Raw genomic sequence first — 16278 nt, 5'->3', positions numbered from 1 at the left:
AATTATATTAACGTTGCTTTTAGACCATATTATGATACGTATATAATCTAAGAACAACATAATTCATAATTTAAAAGAAAAGTGAAAAGAATGTTCTCTGCCAATCCGAAGCGATCACGAACAATCACGAATCACTGTGAAAAATCATCGTGATTGAGAATGAACGCGATTGAATCACGAGTGATTGAAAAGTAGCAGTCCATCTCTACTTACAACACGTTAAAGTTAAGATGTAGTAACGGTAACGTGTTAAAGCGTCGTTGCGGATATTACGTATTCTCGTGCATTTTGCATCCTTAACAATCGGCAAGTTGGTTATCTAAAAACGCGAACGAAATGGATACGGTTCGATGTATACCAAGAATTGAACGTCAGAAATTGTAACGCACACATGGTTGCGTAGTAAATGGAAAACGATTGTTCTCTTTGTAAAGTCCACGAAAGCTTTTCACAGAGTCAATAACATGTTTTGAAACCACCATTCCCATGGAACTACTCGATGAATCGCGGTAAAATCGAGTTCAACTTTTGCCGAGCACGTGGCGCAGATTGGCCAGCCCGATCTGAAATTTCATTAAGGTCGGTATCGGACGAGATTATAAGAGTTTGCGAACCGGAGGGCGAATACGTTAATTCGCGTTCAACAGGGGCGGCGTAACAACGCGTTATCGCGTCGATAAAATCCGATTATCCCTTCCCGTTGGAAACGGTCCTCAAGAAAGGGCCCCCGGCGCGGGATTTTTTCGCAGAAAACCGGTAACTTTATCGCGGTCGTACCGTTGCCATTCAATTACGGAATTAACAACGCGAACGGCCAGCCCTTTCGGTCAGCTGCGTAATAAATGCTCGCCGTTACGACGATAACGGGCCGAATGAATGCAACGGATACCGGTATTTATGCGATCCAGATATCAGTGGAACAATAACGACCACCACGGTATCGTATGCAAACGCGTGCGCGTAATTATTTTGGAATTAATGGGGATGCGAGTTCGTTGCTGAAACGCTGTTACGTCGGAATCGAGAGAGAGAGAGAGAGAGAGAAGAAAAAAATATGTACCGATTCAAGCACAAGGAGGCCGAGTTTCTCGAACAAATACCTGGAAGTAATACGTATCCCTTTGTCTCCCTCCGAGAAGTAAAACACGGAAGAATAAACGATCCCGAGCGGAAGCGATAAATAAAATTTGTCCACGGTCGATGGTCGGTGGAAGAAAAAAATGAAACAAAGCAAGACATCTCGAAAGCGGATTCCCGAAGCTCGTTCCTCCCTTTATATCTCTGTAATGAGTGGTGGCTTCCTTTTCTCGTCTTTTTTTTTTTTTTTTTTTTTTTTTTTTGTTCCGTCGCATATATCACGCGAATAATACACAACGATGCGGTTAAAAATAGGTGGAAAAGGAGGAACGTTCTTGGCAGGATATTTGTGTGGGAACGTAGGAATGGCTTGGCTTAAGGAATGTCTACCCTCGCGGCAGCAAGGGTCGAAGGACTCGACAAATATCGTAAAATGTAAATGTCGCGGGTTCAACGTGATCCCGGGGAGAACTTCTCAATTTACCAATATGCCGAAGCCCTTTTATCCGGCTTACGCGTTCACGGCTGGATTAATTCCGTGCCGGTTCGTCGGCCATCTTCGCGGCCTGTTTCCTCGGGATTAAAATTTCTGGACCCGACGCTTTCGCGCGTTTTCACGGATCCCGGATACGGAATACGTTTAACTCTCCGGTGTCTCGCCTGCGTCGGCCGAACTTCTACTCCTGCATCGATTTGCTTCGCGAACCTCGTCAGAATTCCTCCGGAAAAGGTCAGCTTTTCGGCGAACGAGCGCGTCCGAACTTTCCACGGTCGACCTATTTCGATTATCGCGATCGCGTAAACTTGTTACACGGCCAACTTTCACGGCGAACCGAACGCGGAAGAGCATTTCGGTAGTGTAAATACTCCGCCCGTGAGCTTTTTCTTCGCCGATGTTTCCCAATTACTTCGTCCAAACGACAGATCGCGTTTACTTGCATCCGTTTACCTCTCAATCTTTGCACATCCCGTGTGGAACATAGTAAGGGAAGCCTCCGTAATATTCAGCTCCCGAACTGGCTTTAATATGGAATTCATAATATGATTCTTCCGGATACATCCCTGAAAGGTCCCGACATGGCAATTACACGTTTCCATTTTGAAATATAATCGGGACTGGATAGGTGAATCTTTAAACTTTTACCTTTGAACAAAGGTACTCAATGATTTCCACGATAATTTTAAACAACGACTTGATGGACCGCTATGGGAACCAGTGCGGTACAATCAGTGTATGGAGAAACCGTTAAAATGAAATTTAATAGGACCTTAACGAATTGTGAGGACCTGAAAACGTTTACTCGGGGTGTTGATCGTAGAAATCAATGATAATGTTTATGTTGGAAAACGAATAACAATCACACCTCTTGAGGGGCGGGGCGGGGGCGTGGGGGGGGGGGGGGGGTTATACCTCATGAGGGGTCCAGTACATATCGAGTAAAAGTATGAATGAAAAGGAAAACATTCGTCGTTTGCCCGTAAAAAACTGATTAAAAATACACCCTCGTACCGCGCGCGCACTGTGGTATTCATAAATGTAAATATTCCACGTCAAGGAATACGTCACATATAAAAATTGTTAAATACACATTTATAATAATAATTGATTATATTTTCGTGAGTCATTATTCGTAAGACATTCTTCAGAATTCCTTATTTTTTATTGAAATATTTCTGATTTTCATGCAACGAGGGTGTGTCCAGAGCTATTCCGAGGGTGTTTCAGGGGCTATAACCGGGATTAAAACGGGAAATAATAAGGCCCCGAGGATCCATCCTTTAATGGCCCCGTTCAAAAAAGCGTGACAATCCCTTATGCCTTACGGGAACCGAACGGGCTTCCTAAATAGGCCCCGAAACGAATTCGGGACGATCAACTCGAACCTTTACGTATCCCTAACAAAATGTTCACACGGGAACCTTTACACATTCCACGTTAGAGGATCGATGCGGTACCGTACGGCGAAGAACACATTCGTCCACCGAGTAAAACGACCTGCTCGCTCTCTCGACTCCGATGTCCAAGGAAAACTTTTCTCCTGTAATCGATTCAATTTTCCAATTCGTCTTGTTCAATTCCAGCCGATCTTGAAAGCTCGCCGACGGAAGTTACGCGTCGCCTGGCGGGCAACGCTGGAAAACGACTTTGTCGAGGTACCAAGAAAAACAATTCTCGCGACACCCTCGACTATTGCGTTACGGCTGTCTTACTATCGAAACTCGCAATAACGTACCGCTCGTTCCCGTCCGTATCTCTATGGAAGGGTGGAAAGACGCGATTCTTCTCGCGTAAATGTCCACGCGCACACGCTACCGCGTGTACATCGGATACATCCACCCGAGTTAAGCCGTACAAGATAGATGGTCCGTCCGGTGACCCTCTCTCACCCTGAACGTTTCACTCGCACTTATGATATATGATGACGCCGCTAAAAACTGGCAGACGCGTTTCACCCACCCGCTCGTGCCCCCGGCATTCTCTCTACACTCGGCACCGTTTCGCAGGAATTGTCGACCTGGCGGCCACCTTGGCCACCTTAGCAGCTGGATAAATCGACGCGAGATGCGAACAATACTTGAGAGATTATACGCTCGGCCGGCGACTAGCGTCGTGACGCCGTCTCCGAAAAACTCCATATTCCTTGTTCCCGTGATGTATGGTCCCCTGCGAGTTGTCGGTTGTCGTTCGCCTCGGTTCTTACCGTGACTTGTTTCTTGGTGTAATAGACGAAAAAATTCTCACCCTCCGCGGAGCTTCGGGCGCTAACCCTTCGGCTAGAACGTGGCAGGGGAGACTTGGCCAATTTCACGACGATATCTTTGCGAATCTTCTTCTGAATTGTTGCCGGTCTCGTCTTGTGTACTTGGTCGATATACAGGACCATCTATATATACTATATTTCTCAGAATTAATGTAAGAACCAGAAATGATGATGATGATGATTCCGAGCCACGATTTCCTTTGCAAAAATGCTGCTTTCTTTATGAATTATTAACGAAAAACCATCGATCGCTATTGGTTATTGGGATTAGAAAATAATTATCACTCAGTTATTCCCTTTTATAAGACACTCTTTGTTTCGACGAGAGAGTTAGGAGCAGCGAGGAGTTGCTCTCAAGAAAACTACAATCGAACCGAGCATTTCGACGTCAGTGGAAAAATGCAACGAAAACTATCAGTGCCCTCTTGTCTCGGAAAAGGTCTGCCGACTTTCTGTTTCGGATCATGAACTAACTCCAAGAGACCTTTTTCAGTATTGGTTTATTTTTCACCGTCGGGGTCTTGGACTTTGAGTCGCCAAGGGCCCGAAGTATCCAAGAACCGCGAATCACAGCGTCCGAATAATAAATGGTTTTAGCGTCAATAGAGTATCTAATACGACCATAAAACTGACGCTCCTAGTCGCCCCGAAGCAAAATAGGATTATAAATGAAAATTGGAAATACTTTCTTAGCACGCAATAATATTAATTGTGTGGATAAATTATAACATAGGGGTTGAAATAATTTTACAGACAAAACTCGTCCCGACTCGGTGGCTGTGATTGGTGAAATTGTAGTTCAGAATCGTCTCAGCTACCCCCAATTTTCGATTCTTGCATTACATCTGGGACACTCCGTACGACACACGCGAACGGTATTTAAGTTTCAATAGAAAGCTGCTCGCTTTACGAGGGTTTACCGAAACGAATGAATCCTCTATAAAGTTTCTTATCCCCTTGGAGAAGAAAAGAGTCCTCGGGTAGACCAACGCCAGATTAGTCGGTAATGGATCTTATTCCTTTCCCCGTTTCGTCGGCGATTAATTAATCGAATTTATCTCGGTCGCTCTAACGATAGACCTCGACGAACGGAAAGAACGCGGACTCGAAAAAGCGGAAAACCACCGGAACCCTCCACTCTGCGTATAGCGAGTGACACGCGAAGCAAAGAGACACAAAACTCGGAGATTTCTTTTTTTTCTCGTCGTGCAACGCAGGCCCGTAGGGGCGTCCTTCGCCGGGAGAGACGCTGAAAGTGGAATTTTTCTCTTAAATTAACTCTTCTCAAAGGGTGGAATCAGCTGGCAACTCGTCGAGCTATGTCTCTCGTGCATGTTAAAACGTGCACCTGCAGCGAACGTAATGCTCGAATTTGTCAGAAAAATGGGAAAGAGAAAGAGGGATGCGAACAATGGCACGGTAATGTTTAAGAAAATGTTTCATTTCTCGTCGACTCTATTACTTTCGTTTAAACGATCTAACTAAAGATAGATCTAACTAAAAATAATAGGCGCTAGAAGTAATCGCGACACGCGCGAAATATCGTTTCTCGGTTTCCGTGTCTCCGCTCAATTTCGAAGAAAATTTCGCTCCAAAGTCTGCGGAGGAGCCGCGTGAATACGGCCAGGTATTTCGAGCTCTGCTTTGATTGCGAGTGCCAAATTAACGTTGGGGTTGTGCTGTCGTCATAGTCGTTATCGTCAACGTCGTTTCGCACATATATTCGCGTGCCCGCTAATCATGCCAGCTGCAGTCGAAACCGTGAATCGCGTAGTCTCGGGATCAAAATCCACGGAAACGTAGGAAAGCACTTCTCTATCGAGGCTTGGAAAACTTGCTCGCGAATTACTAGCCGAATACCCCTCGAAACTAGAATTTCTAATCCGTTGCGAAACGATCGTTGTTTAAATAGTTGCCAGACCGAGAGGATAATTCTTTCGAAAGAACGAACGTTTTACTTTCGAAATTGATTTTCCAGCGAAGCGAATGGCTATAGTTTCGCAAGCTGCCACCTTAAACGTGGCAAGGGTGAGGATGAACCTGTTCGAGGACGGGAGGATTACAACCATCCCGTAACGGCGAGGATGTAGGACGAGCCTAGGGACCCCCACCCAGCAGGGCTGGGGTTAACCAACATTTACATAGGCGCGAGCGTAGACTGAATAACAATGCTTGAAACGGAGCTAAAACCAGCCGGGCCATTCCACCGAGACGGCACGTTCGTCATCCTTCTACGGGCTGCTCAATTGCGCCATGTATCGAACTTGCATGGAAATTAGGACAGATGAATAGAGCTTTGTTAGTTGAGAACGACGAAACTCGGAATTCGAACTTATACCCGGAACTTATACACTCGTTCGATATACGATCTGCTCAACTTTCCCTTAACCAATTTAGATGAGAAGGACATATAAAAATTCTAACTTTATTATATCACAATAGATTTTATTTTTCATACAGTCGGGGACAGGCATTTATGATATACTATACAGAGTAATATCTAGAGCTCGATTTTGTTCGGGGATCACGGCCACCACGCTTCTTATGACATTTTATTTACTATGGCTAAATGTAAAGAATGCAATTGACTCGTCCATTTATCGAGAGCATTGTAACGCGCTGCGCATACAGATTTTTTATCCAGCTCAAGAACTTGATTCACCTGTTAATCGTATGCAATCCAGCGTAAAACCAATGATCCATGAAATTTCTTAGATGATATAAATTTGATCGTATTACCTGATCTATACGGCCACGAATGGTACTATCCAAAATACAAGACACTAAAAGGCTCTCAACCTCTGATACATCGATATTTAATTCTTTGCTTATAAAAGGTATATAAATTCTAGTGTACGGTTTTATTAATTTAATCAAAACCTATAAAGTGAAATGGATTAACACTATACCTGAACGTTCAAAAGCTCTCTGAGCAATTACGCCTATACCTGAGTATATACATACCTGAGTACGTATATTACGTAACAAGTCCTCGATGTGCTCTCTTATAAAAGGGTCATCCATTATATTATTTCTATTTTGTTTCAATATTAATTCAAATTGATTAATATCGTTATTTTGATAACTGACCACTAAATTCGTCATTGCCAAGATCTCTGGATCATTTTTATACGGCTTTGCCTCTTGAGAGTCAAACGGATTTATACCAGATTTCATTAGCCTATTTGCATAATTATAAAATGTTCAAAATGTTTGAATACTAACAATAGAACCTGCTAATACCGTAACGAGCGCTACTGTTTTATCGAACTCTTACTTACATATTTGCCAAAACTAAATATTTCAAACACGTCGTACGTCTCGGGGATCCAGACTCATCATAGTTTTTAAAGGCTTCAAAGAAATCTGTGTGTGCCCTCTCGAATTCACCTTCTCTTAAGTGCATTTTACCACCACATTCTTGTTACAATAGGAACCACAATTTTACTTTAAACATTATTCAAACACTGTCACATAACTTCTAATCCTAATCAAACAAATTATACAATCATACCTCTAATGACTCCCATTATTAATGGATGTGGTATAGCACTTTTAATGTGCAAGCTTTGCTCGTACAAAGTCTTTAATTTCTTATTATTTTTTTGTGCTGTGTACATTTGTATTTCTAAAGCATATATCTCTAAAAGCTGAGTTCCCTTTTTCAGATCATCCTCCCCATCGTCAGTCTAACGAAACACATGTATCCAAATATAAAATGACCTCTGTTATTCCTTGCGATATGTTAATGCAAGCAAACCTACCTGACAACTCTGATGAAGTTGTTTTAATATTTTTGCTAACTTATTAAAATCCGATCGATCAAAGTATAACTTTCCCAATTTTGTATTAGTCTTAAACCATAACCTATCATTTTTAGCATCTTTTAATGCATCTAAAGTAGTTTCATAAAAGTCTTGTAACAGTTCCATCTGCAAGATGGGTTGAATATAGTAAATGACCAAACTAAACCACACTTATGAACTAACTAAACCACACTTACAACCTAACTAAATTACTTACATTTTTCGATGTGCTAATATAATCCAATATGGAATTTATAGATTTTTCAGAGTGGTTTCTTGTAACTGCACTTTTAATGTACGTTAATAACTGTTTGTACCTGGCCATCATTTCCTTATAATTAGCCTAAAACAATAAAATATCATAATTCATAAATATATACATATGTAGGAGGTAATCTAAGTAACCCACCAATTTAAAATTAATTTTTATCATTTGTTTCAAAGCTTTGAAACCCCATTCACCCTTCTCTCCTCCCTCTAACTCCAAAACTTTTTGAAAACTCTGTAATGCTGCCTTCGGATCATCCTCCTTTAAAGCTTTGCTATTATAATATTGATTTTCTAAATCAACATCTGGTTCCGAATTCGAGTCCTCCGAATATTCCTAAAATTAGCATAAAAATAACGTCATTTCGAAACTGACCCTATTCCAAAATAACCAATTTTAACAACAAAGCAAGACGAAAAGTGAAAGACTGCATTCCATAAGCATCCACATAACCTAACCAGAATTAAAATTCCGTTTAATATCAATATCGTAATTCTCCTCACAGGAAATCTCGGAAGTACATGCTTTTTTTACTGTCTAAACAATGCAGAATATCTACGAAACTATTTTTTCATGCCATACATGTCAAAATGAAAATTCTAACCTATTCCACAACCCGAAATATTACGAATCAAACAACATTGCTTGTGTAAAAAGCGACGAGTACTTACAAGACCATAATCTTCCTCTTCTGCGCACATAAAATCATCCTCGCCGTCTGACATTTTACTAATAATCAAAGAATCTGAATCTTGGAAGTAAGAAATTCACGTTACCCTGTTGACAACCGCAAGTCAGACCAGTTTGTATTTTGAAATTCACATGCGTGCACTGTGCTTACACATGTGCAGTCCTCAATGCAACCTGCATTGCTGCAGATATCATATCAATAAGGTCCTTTTGTCACAAATTATTTTTAACGTATTTTACATGCAATCGTCGAATAATCAAATATCGAAACTTACGCGCAAGAATACGGCTAAATAATTTTTACCGAAATCCATTTTTCATTGATAAACGTGGCTAAACGTAAAGAAAAATACTCCTGACGTTGTACTAGTGACTTGTCAAATTCTGACTGATTCCACTCACTGGTCTGTTTTTGTCAGTGTAATAGGTTATGTTTCTTCTCTCAAAATGGTTAATTCCGATGAATCGTCAAATGAGCCGATACTTTACGAATTGCTAGAATATTTTGTTCGGAAGCAAGACCCAGAACTAATAGTAAGTACATATGCCTAGCGTATGAAAAAAAAAAAATTTGAATTATACACAATTTACCTTCACGAGCATGTATTGTTATGTTTCTAACATAATATTTCTTTTAGAAATGTAAAAATGACGCTATAATATTACCGACGACTGGAACAATTAAAAATGCACTTAGGTATCTCAATAACAGGTACTCCTTACCAGAGAGTATATCGCAACAAATCAGTCTTACATTGCCATGGAAAATTGCAATTGGAGATCATGGACGTTTACTGGCTATTTTACAAGAAAATGTTATAGAAATTCGAAAAGCAAAAGATGAGTATTCGTCGGTTGTTGGGAAAGCTTCTGGTAAGTTACAAAGTTATATAGAGTTTTTTTGTGCCTACAGTATTACTTTGAAAAGATTTCTGATTAAAAGTATAGGATATTTTAATATTCATTGCACATATTTTATAATTTTAGTTCCAAAGGATGCTTTTCCACATTGGCGTAAACTCTCTTGGAGTCCAGATGGAACAATTTTTGTGCTAGCATCTAGCAATGGCTACACATCTTTCTACAATGCACTTGGAAATAACATTTTTAACATCAGCCCAAAGACTATTTCTCAAAATCCTCATATTTTAGAAGCTGGTGATGCAATAGCATCTATGATATTTCTTAAGCCAAGAATAAAGTCAGAGAAGTGGTCCTATGAATTTCTATTAATCACATATAGTGGTCTGCTCAAATCTTATCATATCTCAGTGAACAATGGATATGAAGCAAATTATGAATTTTCATTTGGCAACTTTTATAAAAATGGTGTTAATGCTGTTACTTATGATGAAAAACATTCTTTATTTTATGTTGCTGGAAACACAATAACCCAAAAATTAACGGTATTTAATCTATTTTAGACATATGCCAGTTTAGAAAAAACAGTATTCTATAGTACATGTTTTGTTACAGTCAACAGCTTCTGAAAGTGGTTTAACTTCATGGCGACCTCTGAACGATTATCCGTATTGCAAATTGTCATTTGCCTTTGATGATAATTCACAAACTACATCAAGATTTTCTATATGGAATATTATTCCACTGTTAAGCCTGCAGCCAGAATCGATCATATTAAAAATAAAAATCTCACCAAATAATACATTTTTAACATGTTTGCATTCAGATGGTTCGATATCATTGTGGGCACTACCCAATTTATTGTTACAAAAGAAATGGAAATTGTTTGACCAACCAGATTTTAATATACCTAATCCCCTGGGACATGCAAAATCAAAAAAATTTCCACCAGGTGTGACAGAATTTCACCCATTAGACATTGGTTGGTGGTCTGACCAGGCAATTATAATTGCAAGATACACTGGATCTACTTCTGTATGTTCTACAAAGAACTTAAAAAATCTTCTGGGGACCAGTCCCGAATTTTTAGCTGGACAACCTCAAATATGCGAACTTGGTCCAGATAGAGGCTTCCTATGCTTAGATTGTGAAACATTTACAACAAGTAAAAAACGAAATAGAGATTCTAATCCTGAAGCGCAAATATTAGGTTTGTATTACGGTACATGTTCTATAATTTCTATACACGCGATAAAAGGTATATTTATTCGATTTTTAAGACGCCTCATCGGAAAGCGAAGAGGAGCACGATGAATTAGAACCAATTAGTATATTAAATTACACCACGAATGTAGTGCAAAGTACTTTATACTCTATAACTGACATCGAAAGATTTCAACCCAAAAGAAAAAAGTCAAGAGTATTGTTTAGAACATATAGAATCCTTGGTCTTAAGAGTACAACACCTGAAGAACTTTATTCGAGAAAAATAGATATAGAGGTATGAGTTTTTATAAAATTCAAAGTATCTCGAACTAGACGAAATAAAAATTATTTTATAGGAGTACGAAGAAGCATTGGCCTTAGCCAATACATACAACTTAGACACGGATCTTGTTTATCAAACGCAATGGCGAAAATCCGAATTATCTTTGAATGCCATTCAAGAACATCTGAGTAAAGTTTCTAAAAGATCTTGGGTTCTACATGAGTGTGTTACCCGCGTACCGGATACTATAGAGGCAGCAAGAGAATTATTAAATTTTGGATTAAAGGGTGCCAATTTAGAAACTTTGATAGCAATTGGAACATGCGATAATGGAAAATTTGTAGTAGACGATACCGATGAAGATTGGAGTGAAATGGACGAAGAAAGTGTAAGTTTAAGACAGGTAAGCTTATCTGTTCTTATCTAAAAATATATAAAAATCTGAACATATATTAAACGTTAATAAAAACACAGCTGCAAAAAACAAATCAATTGCTTGAAAAAATTGACATGAAAAATTTATCAGAAGCTCAGAGCAACTTGATTAAATACAGAAGAAAGCTTCTAGATCATTTGGATAAATTACTCACATACGAAATTATTTTGGGATCATCATCGAAATATAATAAAAATTTTTACGAGGAATTTCGTCAACTTTCAGCAGTTGAGAATGCGATTAGGTATAAACAAAATAATATAAATTATTTATAATATAATTTGAGAATTGACATGCCGATTCTACTATCATTACTTCGTTAAGCGCAGATTTGCCAAGAATGGCGATTGTCAAGAAGTTGAAATTATGTTCACGTATTATGGCGAAAGTTTACTACCTCATTGGCTAGCAATTATTAGCTTTTTCCCAGAAACATTAAATCCATTGAAATATAAAAAACTTCTACCGGAATGCGATACCGATGGCCAATTATTTTTGCTCGATCAACGTGAATTACGGCAAAAGGATTGGTCTGAGAAAACTGAGTTCAATGAAATAATTAATTTCAAAAGTGACGATAAATCAAATCAACTATACGAATCCGACCCATCGCTATCCATATATAAGTAAACTAAAATATACTCTATATTATTTATTTTACGATATTTGTTATTTTTATGCATGTTTTAATTATTCTTTGTCTTATTTAGGGATACCTTGCTTACTACAGAGTTACTTCAAAAATGGTACAAATCTCGAGCTTATCAAATTGAAAGAAACAGTTACTTAGTTGATAATGCTTTGCAATTGATAAAGATTGCCAAATCGCATAACATTAATGGTTTAGAAAATCTGTTGTTAGACTTAGAAACTTTAGATGATTTGATTTACAAAGTTTATGTAGAAGATCTATCTTTAGATCATTTACAAAAGTTAACTGATTTAGAAAAAATCAAACTGCTAATGAGCATGACTACTGAGAAGAGTTTCGTTGACGACATCAAAAATTTCGTACTACCATTTATTAAAAGAAGACACCAATATTTGGTATGCACGAAAGACTAAGTTTATCAATGATTATTGCATTTCTAATTTGGTCCAATTTCTAGGGTGGAGAATTACAAAGACATTTGTTCAGTGATTATTTAATATCCATTAGTAAAGAAGACCTGACACTATTGGTCAAACTTTTCGAATACATAAAACAATCTCAAGATAATGAAATTGTTCAAATGATAGAAGACATTGTCATTTTAGCGTTACATTGTATATACGCTTGCAATGATCCTAATATGTATGAGAAAGCAACGTGCATTGTAAATTCTATTGCGAAAAATCGCGATGGAAAAAAGACCAGCGGAATGTGCACTTTACTTGAAGAACTTGACAGAGAACTGGAGTGTACAAAAATCTTAAACAAGTATGGAGTTAAAACCACGTTAAATGCGTTACGGGAAAATAAAAGCAACCCCGAAGCAGCTAAACAATTATTAATTCAAATGGCAAGAGGCTTGAATAAAATGTAAGCAGTGCTATTTAAGAGTTTGAATTGTTTTTATAACGATTTTTTTGTATATTAATTTGTGTACATTTTTCTAAAGAATTCCGCCTCCGGATGAAAAACAGTGGGCTCAGTTATTGAATGAAATGTTAGAAATTCACAGTTTGGTTTTTACTTGCGTCGATATAGAAATATGTTTCGAGATCTGCGTCTCGGCACGCTTAGTATCAGGTGTTAAATCCAACATACAGAATTGCGCTGGTTTAATCGAAACGAAGAAAAATGAACAATCTTTGTTAAAAGTATCGTACGAAAAGGCCGTGAACTTGATCCTGGAGGCTAGTAAAGAATATTTTAATAGTTCAAAAAGCCTCACCGATTCTAACATGGAATTGGCTAGGTAAGTTCTTGTATTTGAAGTAAATTTTATCTTTATTTCAATTTCTATAAATTAACTTTTATTCCAGAGCTTGTCTTCATCTAATTGTAGACGATAATCCACATATCAAAGAAGAATACGATCTGATCAATTCGCTACAAATTTTGAACGAGTTCAATATCAGTATACTACCGCTCCAAGTCAGATTAATGCAAGACCGACTAAAATTGATATCAGATTGTTTAAATAAACGCGAAGATGGTCATAAAAGTCGTCAACGTTTACTAACTCTAGCAACTTATTTGCGAATCGAAAAAAATAATAGCAAGGCGCGCGAAGGGAAAGTTTTAGAATTAATAGCGAAAAAGGCACTGGAGGTAAGTAAACTTTTTTTGAATTTACTGCTAAAAATTAGATAAACAATATTGAAAAGTTCGTTTTACCTGTAGCTTCATTTTACAGGTAAAAGATTTTAATGTTTGCGCTGCTACTTGCGAACAATTAATGCAGAATAACTACATTCCTGCGTGGACAGTTGCATTAGACTTGGGATACTGTGAAAACTACGAAGATTTAAAAACTAGGCAAAAATGTTTATGGTTTGCTATAAACAATGGGCCTAGCGATATATTAGGCAAAGCACTTGATCAGATACATCTTATAGAAATACAAATTTTACATAAAAAATTAGAGCTGTGGATACCCTCAACCGAGCCTAGCGATCTTAACGATGCCGATAACGCAGATAGCGAAGATGAATTCATAGACGCGATGACTACCGTAAGAAGTATATATAAAATAGATTAATATTCTAAACAATCAATTTTACCGTCATATTTTTAATTTACAGCCACAAGTGGAAACAAAAGAATTTGTTCCAAAAGTGTTAGAAGCGTCTACGGGAATAGTAAAAAGTTCCGCAAGTATTATGAAAGAATCAACATTTGGTTTGATTAAAAGTATAAGCGACTCGAACTTTTGGAAGTCTAGATTAAAACTTAACTTTACAAATAGCCGAGATAATAGTATAGAATACGATAAAGCAAGTCAAGAGGACAATGGCGATCTTCAAAGTTTTCCATGTTTTTATGAATGTTTACATAAACGACATAGACTTAGTAATCTCGACACTAAATATATGAATTATTCAATGCCGGATATACAGAATACAAAGTTAAAATGCTGTCGGACATTTTTAAGAATAGCTATGTTGAGTGAGTCGTCTTGTTGCGGATTAGAAGTTAGCGATATTAATCACTGTAAGCGATATTATACGATACTTTGTACCTAAACCGTAATTTACGTCTTTCGATAAATAATAATTCATCTGTTTCAGTACTTCTAGAATGTGCAAGATATACTATGGAGGACGATTGGTTATTAGGAATGTCATATTTATTTAGTATAGAAAAAAATTCTATAATAGAAACGCAAAATGTCTTAACAGAATTTCCACAAACAGAATTATACACTCAAACTGCATTGTATTACTACTGTTTGGAGTTACATAAAAGATTATATAGAGATTTTGAAAATTTATATTTATTTAATCCGATAAGTTTAATAAGGAAAATTATAAATGTAGCTCATAAAAGTAGAAATGCAGATATCTATGAAAATTTCAAATATTGGCAAACACGTTTACTTGCTGATCAAGAACTAGAAGACACAACATTTTTTGACACAAATCAAATAGCCGAAAATTCTGTAATAACTAAGGAACTTGAACTTGAAACTGAGCCTATTCAAAGTTCGACTTTACACCCTGGAAAATCACAAAAGAAAACAATGACAACTGAAAGATCATCTTCACAAATTGAGGGGAAAAATGAAATCAAACTAGGCTTTTCTGAATCAAGTGTTAAAGGCGAAGTAGAATGGACTCATGATTGGGGCAACTTTTCTGACGAAGATGTAGAGACTTTTGAGAGCAAAAAAGACATTCCAAAATATGAATCAAGTATAGACCATAATATTCCTTTGACAAAGGATATTGGTGAATGTGCAACAGAGAAAGATCGTTTTGAAGCTTTCGAAAAAATGTTCAATAGAGTACATAATATCGATCATTTCCATGAAATAAAGGAAATAATGTTACGATGGCCAAAATTCAATGATCCTGCATACACTACTATCGACAAACATCCAGTTTTAAAATTAATGAAATTAGTGAATGTGTATATAACGGAAGAAGATAAAAGCAAGCATAACAAACAAATTTTCCAGGAATATAGAATGTTAATAGAAGCATTATCTTCGTTGGATGTAAGTTTACAAAGATTATTAATTTCATCTGATAATAATACAACTAAATTCATTGATTATTAATTCCTTAAATTTTATCTGACAGATGCTTAAGGAATTTTTAAATACCCAACAGATCCCTCTTGAGCATGCGATCTATATTAGATTAGATATGGATGATCTGATACTTCATAAAGAGGCTGTAAATATTCTCAAAGAAAGGCATAAAGTATGTTCATTCTTTAATTAAAATGGTATTACTCTACTTTAAATCAATATTTTGACACACCCATCGTTTTGTGTTTTAGGATTTGATACTATCAGCTCCGATATTAGAGATGTTATTCTTAAAAAATTTAACACCATATTTTGATCCAAATCACGAAGTATATAGTCGAATTATCGAACATGTTCTTATGAATCGATCTCTAACAAATGTAAAAGAAAATGCAGAAATCCTTGTGAAGGAATTAAAGAAACAAAAACATATATCTCACGCCTTATGCATAATTAAATTGATGGAGGATATTCCCCCATCTTTGTGCACATTCGACACTTGTTACGAAATTCTAATGAGAAAATGATTATTCGTTCCTGTTTATAAGAAAGCTGTGATGCAAATTAAATAAGACTTTAAGCATGCAAATGATTATAAGTTGTACTTGATTACGCTTCTATTTTCCAATCGCAAGAACCTCCTTTTAAGATGACAAAAATATATATTATGCACATTTGTTACACGTTATTTGTAAATATAAATACGTT

The 16278-nt window shown here is 37.2% G+C and overlaps 2 protein-coding genes across 3 annotated transcripts; one reads left to right on the top strand and one right to left on the bottom strand.

Annotated features, from left to right (window-relative positions):
- Positions 1 to 6269: 6269 nt before the first annotated feature.
- On the bottom strand, positions 6270 to 8777 carry LOC128890655 (COP9 signalosome complex subunit 2). Its single transcript, XM_054149324.1, has 9 exons — positions 8585 to 8777; positions 8055 to 8249; positions 7863 to 7988; positions 7604 to 7771; positions 7354 to 7528; positions 7121 to 7259; positions 6804 to 7020; positions 6579 to 6719; positions 6270 to 6501 (listed from the first exon to the last, which is right to left on the bottom strand). Exons 1-9 carry the CDS (start codon positions 8636 to 8638, stop codon positions 6382 to 6384), a joined length of 1335 nt encoding a protein of 444 aa, XP_054005299.1. The 5' UTR covers positions 8639 to 8777; the 3' UTR covers positions 6270 to 6381.
- Positions 8778 to 9011: 234 nt separating this feature from the next.
- Positions 9012 to 16274, top strand: LOC128890644 (NBAS subunit of NRZ tethering complex-like). Of its 2 annotated transcripts, none has more exons than XM_054149301.1 (17): positions 9012 to 9137; positions 9242 to 9476; positions 9591 to 10009; positions 10080 to 10674; positions 10745 to 10965; positions 11027 to 11341; positions 11428 to 11633; positions 11719 to 12015; positions 12100 to 12436; positions 12499 to 12911; positions 12991 to 13290; positions 13358 to 13646; positions 13732 to 14049; positions 14120 to 14528; positions 14606 to 15534; positions 15620 to 15742; positions 15822 to 16274. In XM_054149301.1, exons 1-17 carry the CDS (start codon positions 9051 to 9053, stop codon positions 16095 to 16097), a joined length of 5769 nt encoding a protein of 1922 aa, XP_054005276.1. In that variant the 5' UTR covers positions 9012 to 9050; the 3' UTR covers positions 16098 to 16274. The 2 variants fall into 2 exon arrangements, with proteins under 2 accessions (XP_054005276.1, XP_054005274.1); XM_054149299.1 differs by having other exon boundaries at positions 11027 to 11356.
- The last annotated feature ends 4 nt before the right edge of the window (positions 16275 to 16278 follow it).

This window comes from Hylaeus anthracinus, unplaced genomic scaffold, assembly GCF_026225885.1.
Source record: "Hylaeus anthracinus isolate JK02 unplaced genomic scaffold, UHH_iyHylAnth1.0_haploid 12001, whole genome shotgun sequence".
Classification (NCBI taxonomy): Eukaryota; Metazoa; Arthropoda; class Insecta; order Hymenoptera; family Colletidae; genus Hylaeus; species Hylaeus anthracinus.
Note: the sequence above shows the minus strand (reverse complement) of the source record. Positions and strands in the feature narration are given on the sequence as shown.